The sequence below is a fragment of the Mastigoproctus giganteus genome, chromosome 7 (genome assembly GCF_048544385.1).
Source record: "Mastigoproctus giganteus isolate SK-2022 chromosome 7, ASM4854438v1, whole genome shotgun sequence".
Taxonomy (NCBI): Eukaryota; Metazoa; Arthropoda; class Arachnida; order Uropygi; family Thelyphonidae; genus Mastigoproctus; species Mastigoproctus giganteus.
In genome coordinates this window covers 204,403,548-204,424,675 of record NC_143581.1, presented here as the reverse complement: position 1 = coordinate 204,424,675, position 21,128 = coordinate 204,403,548, and the positions used below count along the sequence as shown (strand labels likewise).

The following is a 21,128-nucleotide window of genomic DNA, read 5'->3' as shown; positions in this document are numbered from 1 at the left end:
GTTTTTTTTTTTCTCTCTCTCTTTTTGTTTCCCATATGCACAAGTTCACAACAGAGTAGTAGTAGAGACATATGATCCAAGAAAGCAAACTTATATAGCATCAACCAAAAAAAAAAAAACACCATTTCACACATCCATTCCCTCTAAACGTTTGTCCAGTTCTTACTTGAATTTATTTGAGTTATCAACTTCCACAACGACATATGGAAGTTTGTTCTGACAATCAACTACCCGCTGGCTAAAAGCAGATTTCCACACATCTATTCTACAACTGTCTTTCCTTGATTGGAATTTATGCCCCTTCAGTTCGTAATCTGAACATGAGGAAGAATCCCATCAGAATTCAGCCTGCTCAACCCATTCAAGACCTTATACACCTCAATCAGATCACCTCGCAGGTGCGTAGTCTCCAGATGCTGCAAATTGCACAACTTAAGCCTTTCTTAGTGAGATGGCCCTTTCGTTCCCTTACCCATCGTGCTGCCTTTCTCTGTACTCGCACAAGCAACTCTACATCCTTCCTAAAATGAGGCCTCCAGACCTGTACACAGTACTCAAGGAGTGGCCTGACCATTGCCTTATACTAAGGGATAATCACCTTTTCCCTACTAGCAAAATTCCTGTATATCACTGACAATACTCCATGACCTGCTCTGGCAGCCTGTCTGCACTGTACAGAAAACTTTATATCTCACTGCACAATTATTCCCAGGTCTTTTTCATTTTCTACCACATAGTGGGTATGTTTCTCTGGGGTTACTTCTACCCATATGCAGTACTTTGCATTTTTCAATGTTAAACTTCATTTGCCACGTCTCAACCCATCTGCCCAAATTTTCTAGATAATGCTGCAGTAGCACACTGCCATTAACAACCCTGCCAACCTTTGTATCATCTGCAAATTTGGACATTAATCCTGCCATACCTTCATCAATATCACTGATAAATATACAAAACAACAGTGGGCCCAACACCAAACCACGGGGCACTCCACTAATAATGTTAGTCCATGAAGAGCAGCATCCATTGATTACCACCCTCTGTCTTCTCCCACTCAACCACTATTTTATCCATTGTAGCAATTTACCCTTAATACCATACTGATCCAATTTTTACAGTAGTCTTCCATGTACAACAGCATCAAAAGCTTTCCTGAAATCCAAGTAAATGATATCAAAATTATTTTTTGCATCCAGTTACTTTGTAACCACATCATAGTATCCAATCAAATTTGTCAGACAAGACTTTCCCTTAACAAACCCATGCTGTGTCTGAATTATTGCTGCAGTCTTGTCTAGATGATCCTGCAATACTTCTTTAACCAGTGACTCCATTATTTTCCCTGAAACAAGTTAAACTAACAGGTCTGTAATTACTCATGTCACTTTTGATCCCCCTTTGTGAACTGGGGATACATTTGCACATCTCCAGTCTATGGGGATTTTGCCCGATTCCAAGAATACTCTCATAATTATGACTAATTGTTTGCTTACTTCCTCTGCTGCCTCCTTTAATATAACTGGATAGATCCCATTCACCCCAGGTGCCTTTCTTATGTTTAACTTCAACAATTTCTCCTCCACTTTGCTTTCAGTTATTATAAAATCATTAAGCTCCCTGTTAGAGTTTAATAATCTTTTGTCCTCCACTACCCTACAGAATTCCTCCTGTGTGATTGTAGATGAAAAATACTCATCCAGTTTATCAGTTATCTGAGCATGAGCATCAAAATTTGAACCATCAATATCAAGTGGACAAATCTAATTCATCCCTTTCCTTCTAGAGTTTATACAAGTAAAGAAGTCCTTTCTTAGCATCCTTTGCCAAAGATTTCTCGTAATCTACCTTCGCTTGCCTAACCTCCTTTGTGACTTGATTACAGACTATCTTATAACTACCACAGGCTTCTGTGTCGCCTGCTAATTTATATGCATCCCATTCATTTTTCTTCTCTGCCACAAGTCTTAATAGTTCATCTGACATCCATTTAGGCCTAATCCTTCAACAGTATTTTTTAATCGGTATGAAAAGCCTAGTAGCATCCACGATTACTTCCTTGAATGCATTTAGAATTTGGTGCTGGTAACATCATCAGTTTGTCCCACTGTATACAATATAAAAACTTTCTGAAACCACTGTAGTCACCTTTATGGAAGCAAACCCTCCCCTTTACCCCTGATGGTTGTAATATCTTTAAGTAAATCCCACATCAGTACCTGCCGCCTCCATAGCCAGGTGGGCAGGAGCAGCAGTGCGTAGAACACGTTTCTTAGACCAGGGTTCGAACCCGTGACTACCAAATACGGAGGATGCGGAAAGGTCAGGGAATGACCACCGCATATCCCTGGAGCAATATGGCCTTAGTTGCTAATGCTCCTAAAAACCAAATAACAAACATCAGTACCCTGTGATCACTGCCACCCAGTGGTTCCTTTATCTGCAAATTCTTAATGCACAAATAATCACTGCTGATAATCAGATCAAGAGTATTACTCTTTCTGTTCACCTCTCTTATGTGTTGCTGTAGAAACCAATCATCCGATAAATCCACAAAAGTCTTGCTAGTGTGTGAGTGACCAACCCACAAGTTCCAGTCAATATCTGGGAAGTTAAAAATCTTCCATTATAAGACATTCTGATTTACTGGCACATTATTTCTCTGTACAACTGTTTGTTGTACTCATAGAGTCATTAGGAGTATAACACACTTCTACTCTCATTTTTGCTTTTCCAGTGCTTATGTCTCACCAAATTGCACTGTCCATCTATGTCAACTTACCTAGATTTTGTGTTTCTTAACTAGCAGAATAACCCCTCCTTCCTTCGTGTACAAATTGTACTCCCCAAATTTCAATGCTGCACTGCTTATGTCTGTGTCTGGTATCCGAACAATATCCTCCTTTGATGTCTTGTCCAGCACTTCAAATTCACCAAATTTATTTACTATACTCCTAGCATTGGTATACATGCACCTGTTCTTTCTCTTAGTTACCCTAATACAGTCCATGTATTTATTTGTTCCATAACTTCCACCAGTCCCTGAAACCCTCAGCACTCCATTCTCTGAGTATTTTATCATGAATTCAATATGAAAGATTAAAATATTCAAATTAAAATACTTTTCAAAGTTGTATCAATAAATGAAAGAGCAATAATTACAATAAATGAAATACAGTTAAAAGCTGATTGTTGCTGGTATTTGGCTTAACGACACAAGGGCTACTGAGGGAAAATTGTGTCTGCTCATAGTTTATTTAGTCAAAATATACCGGTGTAGATGTTAAATTAAATCCTCCTGTATAGACCAATACATTTTAAATAGATTATAAGATCTTCTATGTTTGCATCATTTCCCAGGATATGAGTGTGAGATGTTCAGCCTAGAGACCAACTGAAAAGTGTATGACTGTATGGTTAACAAGAGGAACAATCAAACAGGATGAACACCGGGATGGATCTCCTCTCAATAGCAGGAACAGATGGGTATGATGAGAGTGTCCAATTCTGAGTGTTGCCAGTACCACTTCCTCTCGTCAGTTTTGTCGAAAGCCTGAGAGCCACAGCTTTGGTTCTTGCTTTATCTGATAACATTTATTGTTGGTGTTACTTTTCCGCATCTGTGACCAGTTGTCGTAACTTGCTTTGCAAATAACAGGCTTATAATTAGTATAAGGAACCTGAGGATGCTGTGGGAGAGCGGGTTGAGGATGTTTAGCTGCGAGGGCCGCACTTTCATTTCCCGGAATGCCAGAATGGACAGGGATCCAGCAAAAACTGATTAGACATGCTGCAGGAAAACAGTTGAGAATGAATGTGTTTCTAAGTAGAATGAGAAGATGAGAAATTCTTCCTTATGGCAGAAACAGAAGCAGAAACAGCCTGTCTGAGCAATGCAGACAGGCTGCTAGGGCAGGTCATGGGGTTTTGTCAATGATATATAGGAATTTTGCTAGCAGGGAAAAGGAGGTGATTGTCCCTCTGTATAAGGCAATGGTCAGGCCACGCCTTGAGTACTGCGTACAGGTCTGGAGGCCTCATTTTAGGAAGGATGTAGATTTGCTTGAGCGTGTACAGAGAAGAGCAACACGATTGGTGAGGGGAATGAAAGGATTCTCTTACCAAGAGAGGCTTAAGTTCTGCAAATTGCAGTGGCTGGAGACTAGGCACCTGCGCGGTGATCTGATTGAGGTCTATAAGGCCTTGAATGGGTTGAGCACGCTGAATTCTGATGGGATCCTTCCACTTGTTCAGATTACGAACCTACGGGGACATAAGTTCAAATTAAGAAAGGACAGATGTAGAATAGATGTGCGGAAATTTGCCTTTAGCCAGCGGGTGGTTAATTGCTGGAACAAACTTCCATCTGTCGTTGTGGAAGTTGATAGGTTAAATAAATTTAAGGAGGAACTGGACAGGCATTTGGAGGGAATGGTGTGATGATTTTTTTTTTTTTTTTTTGGCTGATGCTGCATAAGCTCCTACACTTGCTTTCTTGCATCATGTGCCACTACTACTACTACTACTAACAGCACTGAGGGAGTCGGTATAAATTATGGCAGGAGAGAAAGAAAGTTCAATAATTTTACTAAGTGCTAATTTGATGGTATAATTCAGCAGTGAAGACACTGCAGGCTAATGATAGTAAGGCTGTAACAATAAGAGAAGGAAAAACTGCAGCAGCAACAACCATACTAGCTGTTTTGGATCCACCAGTATAGATTTTATAAGCATGTGAGTTCAGAGTGGTGTGAGCTAAGTGCAACTGCCTGATATTAAAAGAAGGTACAGTATTCTTTCCCCACTCCAGAAAATGTGTATCACGAGAGGCAGAAACGTATGTCCAAGGTGGAACAGGTGCAGTTGCATCCTGAAATATATCACTTAAACTGATATTCCAACTCTGAGAAAGCTCTTTAATCCTGAGTGAAGCAGGTCTATTTTCATTTGGCTTGCTCTCATAGAACAAATCCCACTGAGTATTATAAAGGTACTCCCAACTGGGGTGCAATGGAAGACTCTGGATCTTAGCAGCGTAGTTGAGCAGTAATGATTTCCTACGAAGATGTAATGGAGGATCATGTGCTTCGATATAAAGACTCTGGATTGGAGAAGTCCTAAAAGCACCCAATGCAGTCCTGAGAGCACCGTGCTGGATAACATTTAGATGTTGTAAAGTAGTCCTGGCAGAGTCATAGACTGGACAACAATAATCTAGCCATGAACGGATTAAAGTTCTATAAGGATTCAGTAGAGTATACCGATCAGTCCCATGACATAGCCGAGACTGATCGCAGTTATTCAGATGCTTTAGACATGTATTTCTTAGATGTGAGCTTGGAAGTTCAGTTTGCTGTCTAATATCAGTCCAAGAAATTTAATGGTACTAACAAGTGGGACTGGAATATTGTTTATTTGTAGTTCAGGATCGGGATGGAGAGCTTGTTTCTTGCAAAAGTGAGTGACAGTGCATTTCTTTTCTGATAGTCGGTAGCCATTCCATGAAGTCCGGGATTGTATTTTGGTAATGGCAAGTTTGAGCTGCCATTTGATAGTATTCATACTTTGAGACTGACAGGAAATAATAAGGTCATCTGCGTACATATAAGTTTCAACAGTTTTGGGATATCTCGTGTTATGCTGCTATCTCGGATTGAAAATAGTGTTGAACTAAGTATCGATCCCTGCAGGACTCCTTCTTCCTGAATGTGAGATGCAGAGAGTACATTTTTATATCGGACCTGAAAAGAATGCAATTGCAGAAAATTTCGAATTATTTTTTAGCAAATGGCCCCTAAGCCCCAGAAGGTAAAGGTCCATAATAATCCCATATTGCCATGTAGTGTCAAATGCCTTTTCAAGATCTAGGTTGACCATGACTAGATGTTGTTGCATGACAAAGGCATTGCGGATACGAGATTCGGCTTTGACAAGCACGTTCAGCGTTGATCTATTCTTCCGAAAGCCATACTGATGATCTGAAAGGAGATTCTGTGACTCCAGGATGTAAGTGAACCTAGTATGAACCACCCTTTTGAAAATTTTACCATGCAGCTCGTAAGAGATATTGGCCTGTAATTTTCAACACAGGAATGATCTTTTCCTGGTTTTAGTAAGACAATAATGAAAGAATGATGCCAGGAAGAAGGATAGGCATGTTTGGAGAATATTCGATTATAAAAGATTAACACTGTATTCAAGTCGTCTTCAATAAAATGCTTCAGCATAACGTAATGAACTCCATCTGGGCCTGCGGCACTATTTGAAGATCAGTTTAACAATTCTTGAAGTTCTACTAATGTAAATGGTTAGTTGTATGGGAATGAGCTGTCATGAAAAAGTTGATTTTATATCATTCTGCACCAGCTTTGATGTTCTGAAATGTGGACGCATAGGAGGCAGAAGCAGAGATTGTAGCAAATGATTCTGCAAGTGCATTAGCAACTTCTTCAGCTGTAGATAGGTCTTTCCCTTTCCAATGAAGTATTGGAGAGGGCAGACGAGCAAATATCCCATTTAGTGTCTGTATTCTTTTCCAGATGAGGCGTGTGTTGGTGTCTTTTGTGATTGTTGAGGCAGAAGCAATCCACGAGTCTCGTTTTGCTTTCCGTCTAATTTGCCTTGCTTTTGCTTTAAGCCTTTTATAAGCAATGAGGTTACTAATGGTGGGATTCTTACGGAAATTATTCCAAGCTCGGTTTTTTTCCTGTTTGGCAATGAAGCAATCTATATTCCACCAGTGATTTCGGTGATCGCGATATGTCTTGGATTTTGGAATGTAGGTATTAGTGGCAGTCAGAATCTGATTGGTGATGTAAATATTTAGATTATCAATTGGTTCTTTTTGAACATAAAGTCTGTCTAGAAGTATCAGAGCAGAATAGCCATTCCAGTTTGCCTTTTTAAACTTCCAAGTGGATCATTGATCAGGATTTGGAGTTACCCCTGTTTGTAAGGAGCAAATAATCGTAAAGTGATCGGTTAATACAGACCAATGGATGGTGAGCAAATTGACAAGTCAATTTCAGAAGTAGATCCTGTAGGTAAGTGGATGTAGGATGTAGGTAGGAGATCCAGAGTTAATAAATTCAAATCATTATTATTTATAAATTCCTCAATCAACTTGCCTCTTCTGTCCATTATAGCTGATCCCCACAATGGATGGTGTCCATTAAAGTCACCGAAAAGACAAATTGGAGTTGGGAGTTGTGTAATGAGGTTATCAAGTTCTGAATGGGGAAATGGTAGAGATGGTGGAATATAAATGGAAACAATGGTAATGAAATACCAGGTGCAATAACTTCTAGTGTGGTTCTTAATTGGATCGGTCTGGATGGTATGTTAGATTTACAAGAATGGCTACCCCTCCACGGGCAGGAGACTCTGAGCTCCTATCTCGTCTGTATATCATATAATTTGAGAATTTCGGCGAAACTTGGGATGACAAGAATGTTTCCTATAGGCAAATACCTATGGGATTGAATTGAGAGATTAAATCCCTTAAGTCATCAGAATAGCTGCTTAGTCCTCTGTAGTTCCACTGTATGATGTTAGGCATTATTTTGGTTTGGCTGAGGAGGATTCATCTGACTGTTTTTTGTATGCAGGACATTTTTTCCGGTCTTTTTTTTGGGAATAAGAGGCGTCCGGTATCCATAGTATCATTGGCATGAAGTTCTAGAACAAGTTCTTCATAATTTGGGTATGTATCCACTTCCGTAGTGTTGGTGGGTGGTTCAGTTTCCTTACAGTCTTTAGTAGCTTTCAATTTTCCTATGTCATTTGAGACCATGAGAGTATCAGCTGGGATGCTAATTGGGATGTTGGTGGCATTGTTGGTTTTAGTTTTAGAGTTGTCTTTTCCAGTGGTTGATAAAGTTGCTTTAACCTAATTAGCTAGTGAGATGTTGGGTGGTATTGATACATCTGTTCGAACTGCAGTTGTATGAAAACTTTGGGTGCGAGAGGCATAAGATGGACTATGCATGGTTAACATTATTTGTCTGCGTGCCAAGATATGTGACTTTACGTTCTACTTTGAATTTTTGGATTTTCCTACCTGTCTTCCACATTTCACACGATTTAGAGAAGGCAGGGTGACAGTTTGCAGTTGGGGCAAATGGGAACTGCAGCTGAACAATCTGCTTGTGTATGATCTTTTGAACCACAAATAGGACAGATGGCATCACCTCTGCATGCCTGCTGTGAGTGGTCATATTTCTGGCATTTAAAACAGTGAGAGAATTCGGGATGAATGGGCGAATTCGGCAGTTTAAATATCCAGCTTTTACTGAATATGGTAAATCAGGAGTGCTAAAAGTTAAAATGATGGAACGAGTTTAAATGAGATTTCCATCTATTTTTGTCATAATTCTTTTAGCACTGATTACCTTTTGATGGCTAAGTTCTTGAACTAATTCCTCCTCAGACACTATAATTAAGTCCCATTCTGTGATGACGCATTTCGATGAATTTAAAGTATTGTGGGGAGCAACAGATACTGGTAACCCACCAAATGTCGTTGTCTTTAATTGCCACTCATAAAAGTCTGGAAGTGGCTGTTTCAATCAGATCGCCTGATTGTAGTCGCTTCACCATTTTTGGTGATCCTGCAATAGATTCCAGATGTCTTTGAATCATAAATGGTGATAACTTGCCCACAGGCTGAGTGGACAGAGCGTGTATCACCAGAAAATTAGGAATGTCTGGACACTGTGCTTCTGTTCTTCTGCTGTGAGCATTAAGCCTTTTTGGTGATTTGACTAGTGTTTTCACGACAGGATTCTTGTCTTGAGCTTGAAGGCTCTAAGGGTGGGAAATTGTTAGAATCCATGATAGCTCCTTTTGGCCCTGGGGGTTTATCTTTACTGCCCAGGTTACTGGCCCCACCACAGGGAGGCAGGAACAGTGCCACGAGGTGATCAAGCGGCTGAGTTAGTAAATTAGTACTTATAGAAAAAAATAAACAGAAAGGTGGTTTCCCTTTCTGGGTCTCTGCCTACTTCTTGTAGAGCAAAAGTGCTACTGTGATATACAAATCAAATCAAGAAAATGGTTTTTGCAACAAAAAATAGAATATATTCACTCAAATGCTCTTTGTAGAAAACGCTTTTCAAAATGTGCTAGAAATCGCTTGGCCACAGAACGCTTGGCACCCAGGGCCAGTTAAAAGCTGAAAAGACTTATACTACTCATAGTAAATGTGTCAAGGCACTTTGAGATCTGGAGCAACTATGCCACTGCAACTGACCTTGCTTTCATTTTATAAGCTACAGTATTCTCCTATCCTAGCCTATATTATCTTTTCCCTATACGTATATTATTACACCTTCAAAATCATAACCCCCTCCACTTTTCCAGACAACTATTAAAGAATGTCTATGGTATCTCTGCAAGCACTCTTTTATTAAATACTTTTTCTCACAAATTATTTTCATCAAGGTCTCCAGACAACTTTCATCAGAAGATACTTGATAGAAAATCTGACAATTAGAGTAAACTTATCCATATTATAAAAAATTTTAAATATAGAGCATATTACAACTTATCACTTTCCAGATTTGCTACTGTACATTTTTAAGTACAGTAGAACATTGGTTCTCTGGAAGTCAGTTATCCAGAATAATTTGAAAGGCTGATTTTTCTTCTTTTTTTAATTAATAATAGTATTTGAGACAAATGTTTATTATGCTATGAGAGTATTTCTGTCTGTTTTTTTATGCCGTATATCTGGTGAAATGTTGGATTAGAACTAATGGGTTTTCTCGGAAACCATGAGCAATAGAATTTAGTCATTCACTTCCATGAACAATTTTCCGTTATCTATTTTGTCCTCTTCATTTCATATTATGTTTAGTTTATCTCCAGTTTTGGTAAGAATAATATCGGCCTGAAACTATGCAATTTATTATTTTTCTCAGTTTTTTTATGGTAAAATGTCAATGAAAAGAAACAGCACTGAAATGGGCAGAAAATCAGGAAGAATGCGATATAATCAAATTGATATTATTAAGGAACTTGAAAGATTTCGCAGCAAAAAAAAAAAAAAAAAAAGTTCACAACAAACAAAACAAATAGTCAAACATTATTTTAAAAAAATCACTTTAAATTTTTTTCCACAAAATTTGCAGTAAAATACCTATCCGAATATACATGCATATGTAAACGTGCGAATTTAAGTTATTATTATTATTATTATTTTAATTAAACAAATTCGTTGTTTTCACACTATTTAAAGTCTTTTTCTTTTTCCTTAATACATTATAACAGAATTTATTTAATTTTACCTTACGTTCAATTATCTGGAAAATTTTGCTATCCGGAGGAGGTTTGACTAATTATTCTGGATAACTGAAGCTCTACTGTAATAAAGAATTATGTTTACAATGAGCAACAAAGAAAAGAAAAACTATGGATCATTAATCAGTGAAAATGATGAAATTAAAATTCATTTTCTTAGAAGTCTTACAATCCATCTTAGCTTTAAATTACATTAGACAACTTATATCACCTTTAAATGCTTTATATTTAACTCACCAATTTCCAAATCTGGACATAAATTTCTAAGGGTATCAATAGCTGTTTCATTATTAAGGGGTATTGCAGGTCCATCATAAACACAGGGAGCAGAATTTCCACTTTCTGGATCAACCCCACAGTTTCCAAACATCACACAATGATTATCTCTTCCCTAAAAGCAACATAAGCATTGTCTCTTTGATTTACATCAGTTATTATAAGTCAAACTAATTGACAAATTAATTACACTGAGGATAAACAACAATAATATTATGCAATAATACTATGATGTAGTGATACATTGGAAAATACTTTACATTTCACAAAAATGGTAATATTACAAGTAGCACAACAAGTACCATATGTTTTAAATTTCAAAAATATAATACAGCTAACTATCTGTTGAAAATGGTGCAATACTAGAGACATTCATTACAAAGACAAGTCTGTTCTGCTGTGAAAATTAAGACCATTGCATCATCAATGCAGAGTTTAAATCCAACTCACAAAACCAGATAAACGGCCAAAGTATACCTTATAAATGTTTACAGATTAATTAAGTTCAGATGTCAGCACTTTATATTCAACCCAAAGGTTGCGGGTTCAAATCCTGCCTCGGGCTTGGATCAGAGTAAAATGCAAAAACTTTGGGAGGTGTGTTATGGCCACAGAAGCCGATGCGCCAACAACACAAAAAAAAAAAAAAAAACTTAAATTCATTGGAATGTGATTTTCTAAACCTGCTCAACCACTATATTACACCTCTCTAAAATCTGGAAATTTTTAAAATCAACTCTCAATCACTGAAGATGCTGGATTTTAGAGTTTACAATATATGGAACTACAATGATTATATATGGAATGTCACTGAACAAATATACATACATCATAGGTGATGTATATATCAATACAATATTTTGTTCAGAGGCTAGCATCAGAATGTGTGTCTAATTCTTACTTAAGTTTATTCAAACTACCATCACGAACAACACCAGATGGTAATTTGTTCCAACAATCAATAACTCTCTGGCTGACAGCAAATTTTCACTCATCTATCCTACAACCACTCTTTTTCAATTTAAATTTATGTCCCCTTATGTGTGTTTTCCAAACAAGAGTTAGGATGCCATCTGAAATTTAGTTCACTCACACTACTTAGGGTCTTACATGCTTCAATCAGGTCTCCTTGTAGGTGCCTAGTTTCCTGATGTTGCAATTTGCAGAAATGAAGTCTTTCATGGTTAGAGTACCCTTTTGTGTTTTTAACTAATCTGATGCTGTTCTCTGCACTAGAAGAACAGAGGATAGAAGAACAGAACAGGATGGAAGAACAGAGGATAGACATAGCATTGCAAACTATAATTAATGAAAGCAAATTAATTATAATTTCATTTGAAATATTAAGCAATGCCTCACATTAACTGGCAAACCAAAATGATAAAGCAGCTGCTACAAGAGTAATCAGTTTGAGGGATTCTCAAACACATAGTTTAAATAATTAAACTGATATCTGTCCAAGCATCTTCTAAACCAACAGACTCACATCCTTCCTAAAATGAGGCTTTGAGACCTGTATGCAGTACTCAAGATGCAGCCTAACAATTTCCTTACAAAATTCCTATTATATCATTGACCGAACTCCATGGTCTGTCCTAGTAACATGTCTACACTGCTCAGAAAACTTCATAACAGACTGTACAATTACCTGTAGATCTTTTTCCTTCTCCACTGACTTGGCAGCAGTACCACTTAATTGATATGTTACTGCAGAATTACCATTTCCCATATGCATTACCTTGAATTTTAGGTCCTGTTGCAGCATCATACCCTGATTTCTGTCATTAACCACCTTGCCAACGTATGCATCATTTGCAAATTGTGATATTAAACTTGATGTCAAGACTGCAGAGGAATCAAGCTTAAACTGGCATTAGAAACAAAAATTGTTGAGCAAATGAAAAAAAAAAAAACTCATACAAGTGAATAAAATAAAAATACTATACAGAGGTTGATATGGCATCACAAACTATAATCAATGAAAGCAAATTATTTATAAGGGCTAGGCTGTTCAATAGAGAATGATCACAATTTTTCATGAACAACCGTACTGCTTGCTATTTCTAGCCAAGCTGCGAAATTTCAAACCAAACCAAGCTGTATCACACAGCACTGTGCGTACAAGTTGACTTGTACGCACAGTGTAACCTTGGCATTCTGTCAAGTTTATGCTTGTTCAGTTTCACCTGTGTAACAATAGATGTAACACACGAGGAACAGTAAGATGCTCTCAAATTCTGTTTTCATCTCAAGAAAACATCAGCTGAAGCATATGAAATCTTAAAAGAAGCTTATGGTGAATCCGTAATCCATATGCTTCCAAAAAGCACAGCTCGCAGGAGGTTTAGAATGTTTAAATATGGATGTGATTCAATCACAAAAATCGGTGGTGCTGGAGTTTCAACCACTGCTGTCACTGCAGAACCATAAACAATGCTTCTGTAATCATGAGAAGGTCATTATACAACAGTAAGACAACTGGCAGAGATGTTGAGAATATCAGTAGGAAGCATGCACGGTATTCTCCATGACCATTTCCATATGATACATTTGTGAATGCTGGGTTCCAAGGCTACTCACATCTGAGAAACAGCAAGTTCGCATGGAAGTTTATTAGGAGCTGAAACAGATGATTACTGAAGGTGGTGAGGTTCTGTACAAGGTAATAATGGCAATTGACATTTGGCTTCATCATTCTGGCCCAGAGAGTAAGCAATAACGCTCTGTTTGGAAGTCTACATGATCACCAACACAAAAAAAAAAAAGTTGTGGCTTCTGCAGGAAAGGTTATGGTCATCTCTTTTTTGACATTCAGTGGTTTACCAGCACGGTGTGCCACATCATAACTGTACTGCACACACTGCAGGACCACATTTGACACAAATTACCACAACTGTGTGCAGGTGGTTGGATGTTGGATTGTTTGGATCACAAACAATGTGAGACCTCACATTGCTCATACTGCGATCGAGAACTTAGCCAGCATTCAGGGTCACATTAATGCTACAACTAAACCGGCCATGGCTGGGGGCCTCATTTCCACTGTAAATATTTTCTAAAGTAGTGATAAAAATTTTTAACAATAATAATAGTTTCAACAAATGAAGGAAAAAATATGTATCAATGTATGGATGAATAAAACAAAATAATATAAATAAACAATAAAAAGCTATGTAGTATTTTTTTTTATGTAGTATTTATTTTTATTATTTTAATATATATATTAAAGGGATCTCAAATTTAAATATGGCCGGGGGCCTATTTCATCCTTATTCATTTGATATTTCATCATTAATATCAAATGTATTCCTCATCCGCTCTGACCTTGCACCCTGTAATTTTTTTTTTATTTCCAAAGTTAAAGAAGGAGCTGCAAGGAAAACATTTCCAGTCATCACAAGAGGTTGTAAAGACAGTGGAAGCAATTCTCGAATGCATGTCATAAAATAGCTTCCGATCTTAAATACTGCATGCAGGTCTGTAGGCCTCATTTTAAAAAGGATGCAGGGCTGCTGGAATGGGTACAGAGATGAGCAATGAGATTGGTGAAGGGCAAAGGGATGCACCTTAGCATTAGTTGAGGCATATGATGCAAGGAAGCAAGCTTATACAACATCAGCCAAAAAAAAAAAAAAAAAAAAAACCTTCCCATTTTACCCATCCGGTCACTCCAAATGCTTGTCTAGTTCAACTTTAAATTTATTTAAGCTATCAACTTCAACAACAACAGATGGATGCCTGTTCCAGCAATCAACTACCTGCTGGTTAAAGGCAAACTTCTGCACATCTATTCCACAATTGTCTTTCCTCAATTTGAATCTATGCCCCCTCAGGTTCTTAATCTGAGCAAGCAGAAGTCAGCATTGAGCATGCTCAAGCCATTCAAGGCCTTATACACCTCAATCAGATCATCTCACATGAGCCTAGTCTCCAGATGCTGCAATTTGCAGAAATTAAGCCTTTCTTCTTAAGCGCACCCCTTTGTTCCTCTCACCAATACTGTTGACCTTCTCTGTACTCGTTCTAGCAACTCTACATCCTTCCTAAAATGAGTCCTGACCATTACCTTCTACAAAGGTATAATCACCTCCTTGTCTCTGCTAGCAAAATTCCTATATATATTATTGACAAAACTGCATGACCTGCTCTGGCAGCCCGTCTGCACTGCTCAGAGAACTTCATATCTGACTGCACAATTACCCCCTGCTCTTTTTCATTCTTCACCGCCCTCACTTACCAAGAAAGAGCTTCAGTTGTGAAAGCTGCAGCATTTGGACACTTGGTATCTGAAAGTTAACCTGTTTGAGGTGTTTAAGGCTTTGAATGGTTTGAGAAAACTCAATGCTCATGGGATTTTTCTCTTGCTCAGATTATGCACATGAGAGAAAAGTAAAATTAAGGAAGGATGGTTGCAAAACAGATGTGCAGAAGTTTGCCTTCAGTCAGAGAGTGGTTGATTCTCAAAACAAGTTTCTATCTATTGTTGTTCAAGTGGGTAGTTTGAATAAATTCAATAAAGAACTAGACAAATTATTGGAGCAGATGGACAGGTAATGTGGGAAGGTTAAGGTTTTTTTGTTTTTTTTTGCTGATGTATAAGCTCTCTTTCTTGCATTATTTGCCACTACTAATACTATATATCAAACTATTTCACAAATATGAAATTAATTAGTGGTGATTATCCCTTTGGACAAGGCCATAGTTAGGCACCGCCTTGAGTATTGTATACAGGTGTGGAAGCCTGACTTTAGGAAGGAAATATATCTGCTAGAATGGGGGCAGAGAAGCACAACCAGATTTGTGAAGGGAACGAAAGGGTACTCTTATATAGAAAGGCTTCAGTTCTGAAAATTGCAGCTTCTGGAGACTAGGCACTGGGATGATCTGACTGAGGTGTTTTAAGGCCTTGAATGGATTCCATTTAAGCAACAGAACCTCCAGTGCGCCACCCAGGCAATAGCCTATCTGTGCAAAAGTCTTAAACTTTTGTTTTGTTACAGTTATATTTTATGTGATTTATCATCACTACATTAGTTATCAGGCCAAAATTATTCTAGACATTTCTGTTGATTAAAGGACTCGTTATATCAGTCTTTAGCCTGTGTCACACAGAGATAAGTAAATATCCCGTGTGACCACAGTTACCGCCCCTTCCTCGTGGAGGAAGACCTCTACACGTTTGGAGGTTAAAATTATTTAACTTAACTTTATAAAATCTTAAAACTGTAGTCTCACACTGAGTCTCTTTCCAAGCATAGCACTATCTCAATAGGCCTTTCCTAGCAGGCCAATGACAAGCCACGGCACCTCCTGACACAGACCCATAACTACAGACAACATCACTTAACAATTTCGGTCATAATCTGTTCTTCTCCGACTTAGGGCCATTGCCTTTTCATACTCGGGACAAGTATGGTCTACTGCATTATGTTCTGCTGTTACTTTTCTGCGTTTGCAATTTATACAACATGGCGGTCTTTCCTTGTTAACACAATCTTTATAGGAATGTCCTTCAATAGAACAATATCTGCAAAACGCTTTCATTTTACAGAACTTTGCAATGTGGCCAAAAGCCATGCATCTGTAACACTGGGTCACCGTGACAACGTCGCGAACCCGACAGGCAGACCAATTCACAAACACTTTTCCTTTTCTAATCAACTGCTTATGGACGGAACCTGCTATCTGCACTATCCAGTTATTCAGTTTCTTGTTCTTTGCTTTATTCACAGATATCACGTTAAAACTTTCTTGGAATACATCTTGATTTACTCCATAATCTTTCAAGTTCTTAATCCATAATTGTTCTTTCAACTCGTCTTTATTCACATCTAGTTCCACGTCATAAATCAGAACCTTAGGATCTCGCTTCTTTACCTTTTCCACACACAATTTTAGTTCTTTAAACTTTGGATAATCAACGAGCAAATCTATATCCTTTTCTGACTCTACTTCAAGAATCTTTTCTGAATCTTCTTATCCAGTACAGCTCTTAAATTTTGTACTTTAACATTCTGTAGCTCAGGTCTCACTTTTTTAATTAGATCTTTTTTAATATCTTCGCTGCATTTATGTTTACTGTTCTTGGTAGTAATAACTGCCACTCTGGGTTTTACAATGCACTTTTCTTTTACCACAGTAGCATATTCCTTTTTGTATTGTTTTTGAATGTCTTTCTTTTCAGCCTTAATGACACGTAAGTCTATCTCCAGCTTTACTATGGCCATTTCTAGATCATCCCATATTTCCCTAATCTTGGTTGCTACATTGCCCGTTACCCGATGTTCTCTTTGCAATAGGAGAGCCCTTAATCTCCCTCGTGCCTCCACTATTTTATCTAATCCAGTTACCACGGGTCCTTGTTCCGAACTTTTTGTCATAGAATTTAACAGCTTCTTCATACTATTTATCATTTCTAATTACTTTTCTGGTGTCCATATCTGCTGCTTTTTCCTTTCACGAGCTGTATCCTGAGATTCCCCAGTACTGTCAGTTTTTCCATTTACTTCTTCAAGATCTATATCTTCCACCTCTTCCTGAGTCGTTTTCACTCTCCGAATCACTATCTGCTTCCAACTCCATCTCTGCTTTTTTCTAGGAAAGAGAGCCAGCGCTTGACTTTTTACCGGACATATTAAAAGGCTGCAATTGCCAACTATTTACAACTTTAACTTTATACAAGGTCTTTAAGACCAACACTTCAACTCAAAACACAAGTATCCAAAAATCTATTTGGAAACTTATTTAAAAACACCCCCCACTCAAGTGAAACGAGTGGGGGTCCCAAAAGCTTTAAACTTGAGGGCACAAAATGCAATTTTTAAACCAAATTCGCTCTGCCCCACCAACTCAATACCCGTTTAGCCGGTCAGGAGGATGAACCCCTAACTGCTCACCCCAGACGTCGAGAACGTAGGGCAGCTAATCAATGCACTTCGTGCAACAGAAAACTCAAAAATTAACAAATCAATAAAAAGAAATTTTAATCAAAATTCGCTAATTGCACTTCTGATAAGTCACTCAATCAGTCCCCAAGATTAGCCCCTGGGGTGCCTTGAATGGATTGAGTAAGCTGAATATGAATGGTATTCTTCCTCCTGCTGAAACTACATGAATGATCATCAATTTAAGTTCAAGAAGTTTGCCTTCAGCCGGTGAGTGGTTGATTGGTGGAACAGGCTTCCATCTGTTATTATTAATAGTCATACAGTGCAAGGAAGCCTGAGGCTTTTGCTGCACCAGCCAAAAAAAAAAAAAAAAAATCTCTGAGTTACAGAGAGAGAGAGAGAGAGAGAAGTAGAAAAAAGGTTTGAATAAATTCAAGGAAGAACTAGACAAATTCTTGGAGGGTTTTTTTTTTTTTTTTTTTTGTGACTGATGCTATTTTTTTTTTTTTATGAAAACCCCAAACACGAAAGGCATCAAAACCTATAGTACTCAGTACCGTGCATGGGTTGAAGGAGAAGTATGGGGAGAGGGGAATGCTGGAAACTTTGCTCTAGAGACTAAACATGGGTTTCGCCACTTCAAGCCTCCAATAAGCAAAGTGGTGGTATTTCACCGGTTGATGAAAGTCATCTACCACCTTAAAATATAAGCTTGTGATGCACCAAATGCCTTGCAATATATGGGTCCTCATAAACGCATCTACTTGTGATATAATGGCTTCACTATAATGCACCTTAGGCATTTGGAATTGGCATATCTGCTATGGGAATTTGGTTGAGCTTCACCTTGGGATGCATTGCACCTCCTTGTGATGCAGTCATCATCTCTGACTGCTGCAGTGATTCACTGACCAGAACATTGACTGGTGGGTGAATTTTTCCTTGTGATGCATTCCTTATATTATCTGTAGGTGGCACATCTTGTGTTGCAGTGACTCCATTGGGTTGTGCATCTCTCTGTGGTGCATTCCTTATTTCATCTGGAATGGTGCACCTCCTTCAAATGATGTGATTTGATGGTGAACAAATACCCATATGCACATGTAATATATTATTTTATCTTATTGCTATATTATATTTATTACATAAAGCATTTGTACAGGGTTGCCGGAGAAGCTGGCTGGACCCGCCAAGTTTAATAAATAAAATTAAGAAACACCTAACAGTTAGGTCAAAAGGGGATTAAAGCAAGAATTAAAAACTGCTTAAAAAAAAAATCCATTACATTCCTCAAACTGAATAACACGGATTTACATTACGTTAGATTAAGTTATTATTATGCATATAGTACAAGGAAGCCAGAGGCTTATGCTGCACCAGCCAAAAAAAAAAAAAAAAAATTCTGAATTACCCTGAGAGAAAACAAGAGTCAGAAGTAGATGGGAATCACCAAGAAAGAGAAGAATGATGATATCCAGCTCAGGACCCTGAGTGTGCCAAGCCCATACTCACCAGATGTGAGCCCCTGGGGTTAAACGTTTCGTTCGATTTTTAGGAGCATGGGCTACTTAGGCCATGTTGCTCCTTGTATATATTGTCTGTGAATTGCGTGTGTTCTGAGGTTTTCTGTTTTTCTTCCAGAAAAACATTTTAACAGTTTCAGGGAGAAAAAACCATGCTACCCTTGCCCGAGACCAATTAACTCCCAGGGGCTCATATCTGGTGAGTATGGGCTTGGCACACCCAGGGTCCTGAGCTGGATATCATCATTCTTCTCTTTCTTGGTGATGATTCCCTTCTACTTCTCTCTCTCTCTCAGGGTAATTCAGAAATATATATTTTTTTTTTTTGTCTAGTGCAGCATAAGCCTCGGGCTTCCTTGCACCCTATGGTTAATAATAATAACTCAGCCACGTTGTGTAAAAGATCCATAAAACTTCTGTCATCAACGGAATTCAAACTCAGGTCTCTCAGGATCCGAACCCGGTGTGGGGAGGACGGCAATCCTACAAACTGTGCTACCCGTGAGGGACTTGGTACCTATCTGCTCACTGAAGAAAACCTATTAGCTTCAAAACAGTTGTGTGAGTTGTGGTACTTGACTGATGAAAACCTATTAGCTTCAAAACAGTTGTGTGAGTTGTGGTACTTGACTGATGAAAACCTATTAGCTTCAAAACAGTTGTGTGAGTTGTGGTACTTGACTGAAAATAAGTAAGAGTAGACTTCTCTAATGGGAAGCATTACTTATTTGAAGTATAAGGAGGGCAACTCATTGTGAATATGAGATGTTACATTCAATCTATGAGATGCTATATTCAAAATATGAGATGTTAAATTCAAAAAACTCAATCATCCAGCAATGATCTGCAAATGTACTAACTAACATCATAGTTTGATGCTTTCTGTCCTAAAATATTTTTAATGATACAATGTGTTACACAGAGCAGGCAAGAAAATACAAATGCAGAAATTATATGCAGTTGGAAAGCAAAGGATTATTGTTACAGAATGATGGAAACAACTTTACAACTTCAAAACATACACAAATCACTTTCATTACCGTTTCCAAGTTGCAGAGCTGATATGAGGTAAATATATCCAGTGTTTTGATTAAATTTTGTAAACGCTATAAGCAAAATTTGAAGAAATTTTTTTCTGAGGAATTTCAATTCAGATTTTATCACAAATTACGGGAATCGGAAAAACTGAATTATACATTTAAAGCTTTCAGAGAGTTGAAACTACTGATTTGGGAAATAGGAGTGCATTTCGGATTGGTATGCAGTTACTTAACAATTCGAGTAAACATACGCAATTGTATATTTAAAATTAGTATGACGATAAAATGTGTGGAGGCTTCCAGAGGGTATCTCTCCCGCGTCCTGGATATTGTGTTGGTCACCAGAATTCTATAAAGCTGGAGGGGAAAGAAGGTGCCCAGTGGGGTCACTTGCCCAGGAGATCCATACTAGTCCAAAAATGTAAAACCGCTCACCCCAACCAGTCTAGTACAAGGTACAACCGATAAGAATTGTATGCAATCATGAATGCATGCATCGCGGATGTATGTCATTATTTGATAATTATTCCACTAGCCACATCAAAACAAAAAATCGATTGTAAATAATGTAAGAATAGAATGTTTGAATAAATCACCAATACACATACTGCGGCTAATTAACTACACAGTAAAACACAGTGAATACATACCAAAGATGAATAACAGCAGGTCATAAAAAATGCAAGCTTTAAAATTATAAACTTCTTCATGGTTACTGAACAGCACTTCTGGAATCTGGATTATACTTTCAAATAGAAGCTAAATAAAGAAAACAAACTAAATGATTTTATGTTTTTTTTTTTTTTTATCGTTTCTACACGAAAGTAGCACAAGTAGTGATTCCACTGCACGGCATGTTGCAAACGGATTTGGGAAGCGTTCATTAAAATCTTCTTAACGCTGATAGGCTGATTAAGATCAGTTGAGGAAAGTCACATGATCGTTTAAAGGCGAAGTTCATGATGCATTTTACGTGGGAGCACCTATCAATAGATTATCTCATGATATAGGAACGTCATCTTTATTACGACGTATTATTGATATCAACCTGTAATCTACTGAATATCAAATAGCTTCTGGCAGCATATATAAGTCGTCGAATACAC

At 37.9% G+C, this 21,128-nt stretch overlaps 1 protein-coding gene across 2 annotated transcripts in view; it reads right to left on the bottom strand.

The window, feature by feature from the left end:
* LOC150083608 (NPC intracellular cholesterol transporter 1-like) overlaps positions 1-20,874 on the bottom strand; it is a 339,105-nt gene extending 318,231 nt beyond the window's left edge. The window contains exons 1-2 of one of the 2 annotated variants that reach the window (XM_090378086.1): positions 20,673-20,874; positions 10,534-10,687 (exon numbers count right to left, since the gene is read on the bottom strand). In XM_090378086.1, the coding sequence (XP_090234212.1) occupies positions 10,534-10,687; positions 20,673-20,732 (214 nt within the window). In that variant the 5' untranslated portion in view covers positions 20,733-20,874. Of the gene's footprint in view, positions 1-10,283; positions 10,359-10,533; positions 10,688-20,672 lie in introns of those variants that run through there. The other variant, XM_090378087.1, reaches the window with a different exon arrangement.
* Between the last annotated feature and the right edge of the window lie 254 nt (positions 20,875-21,128).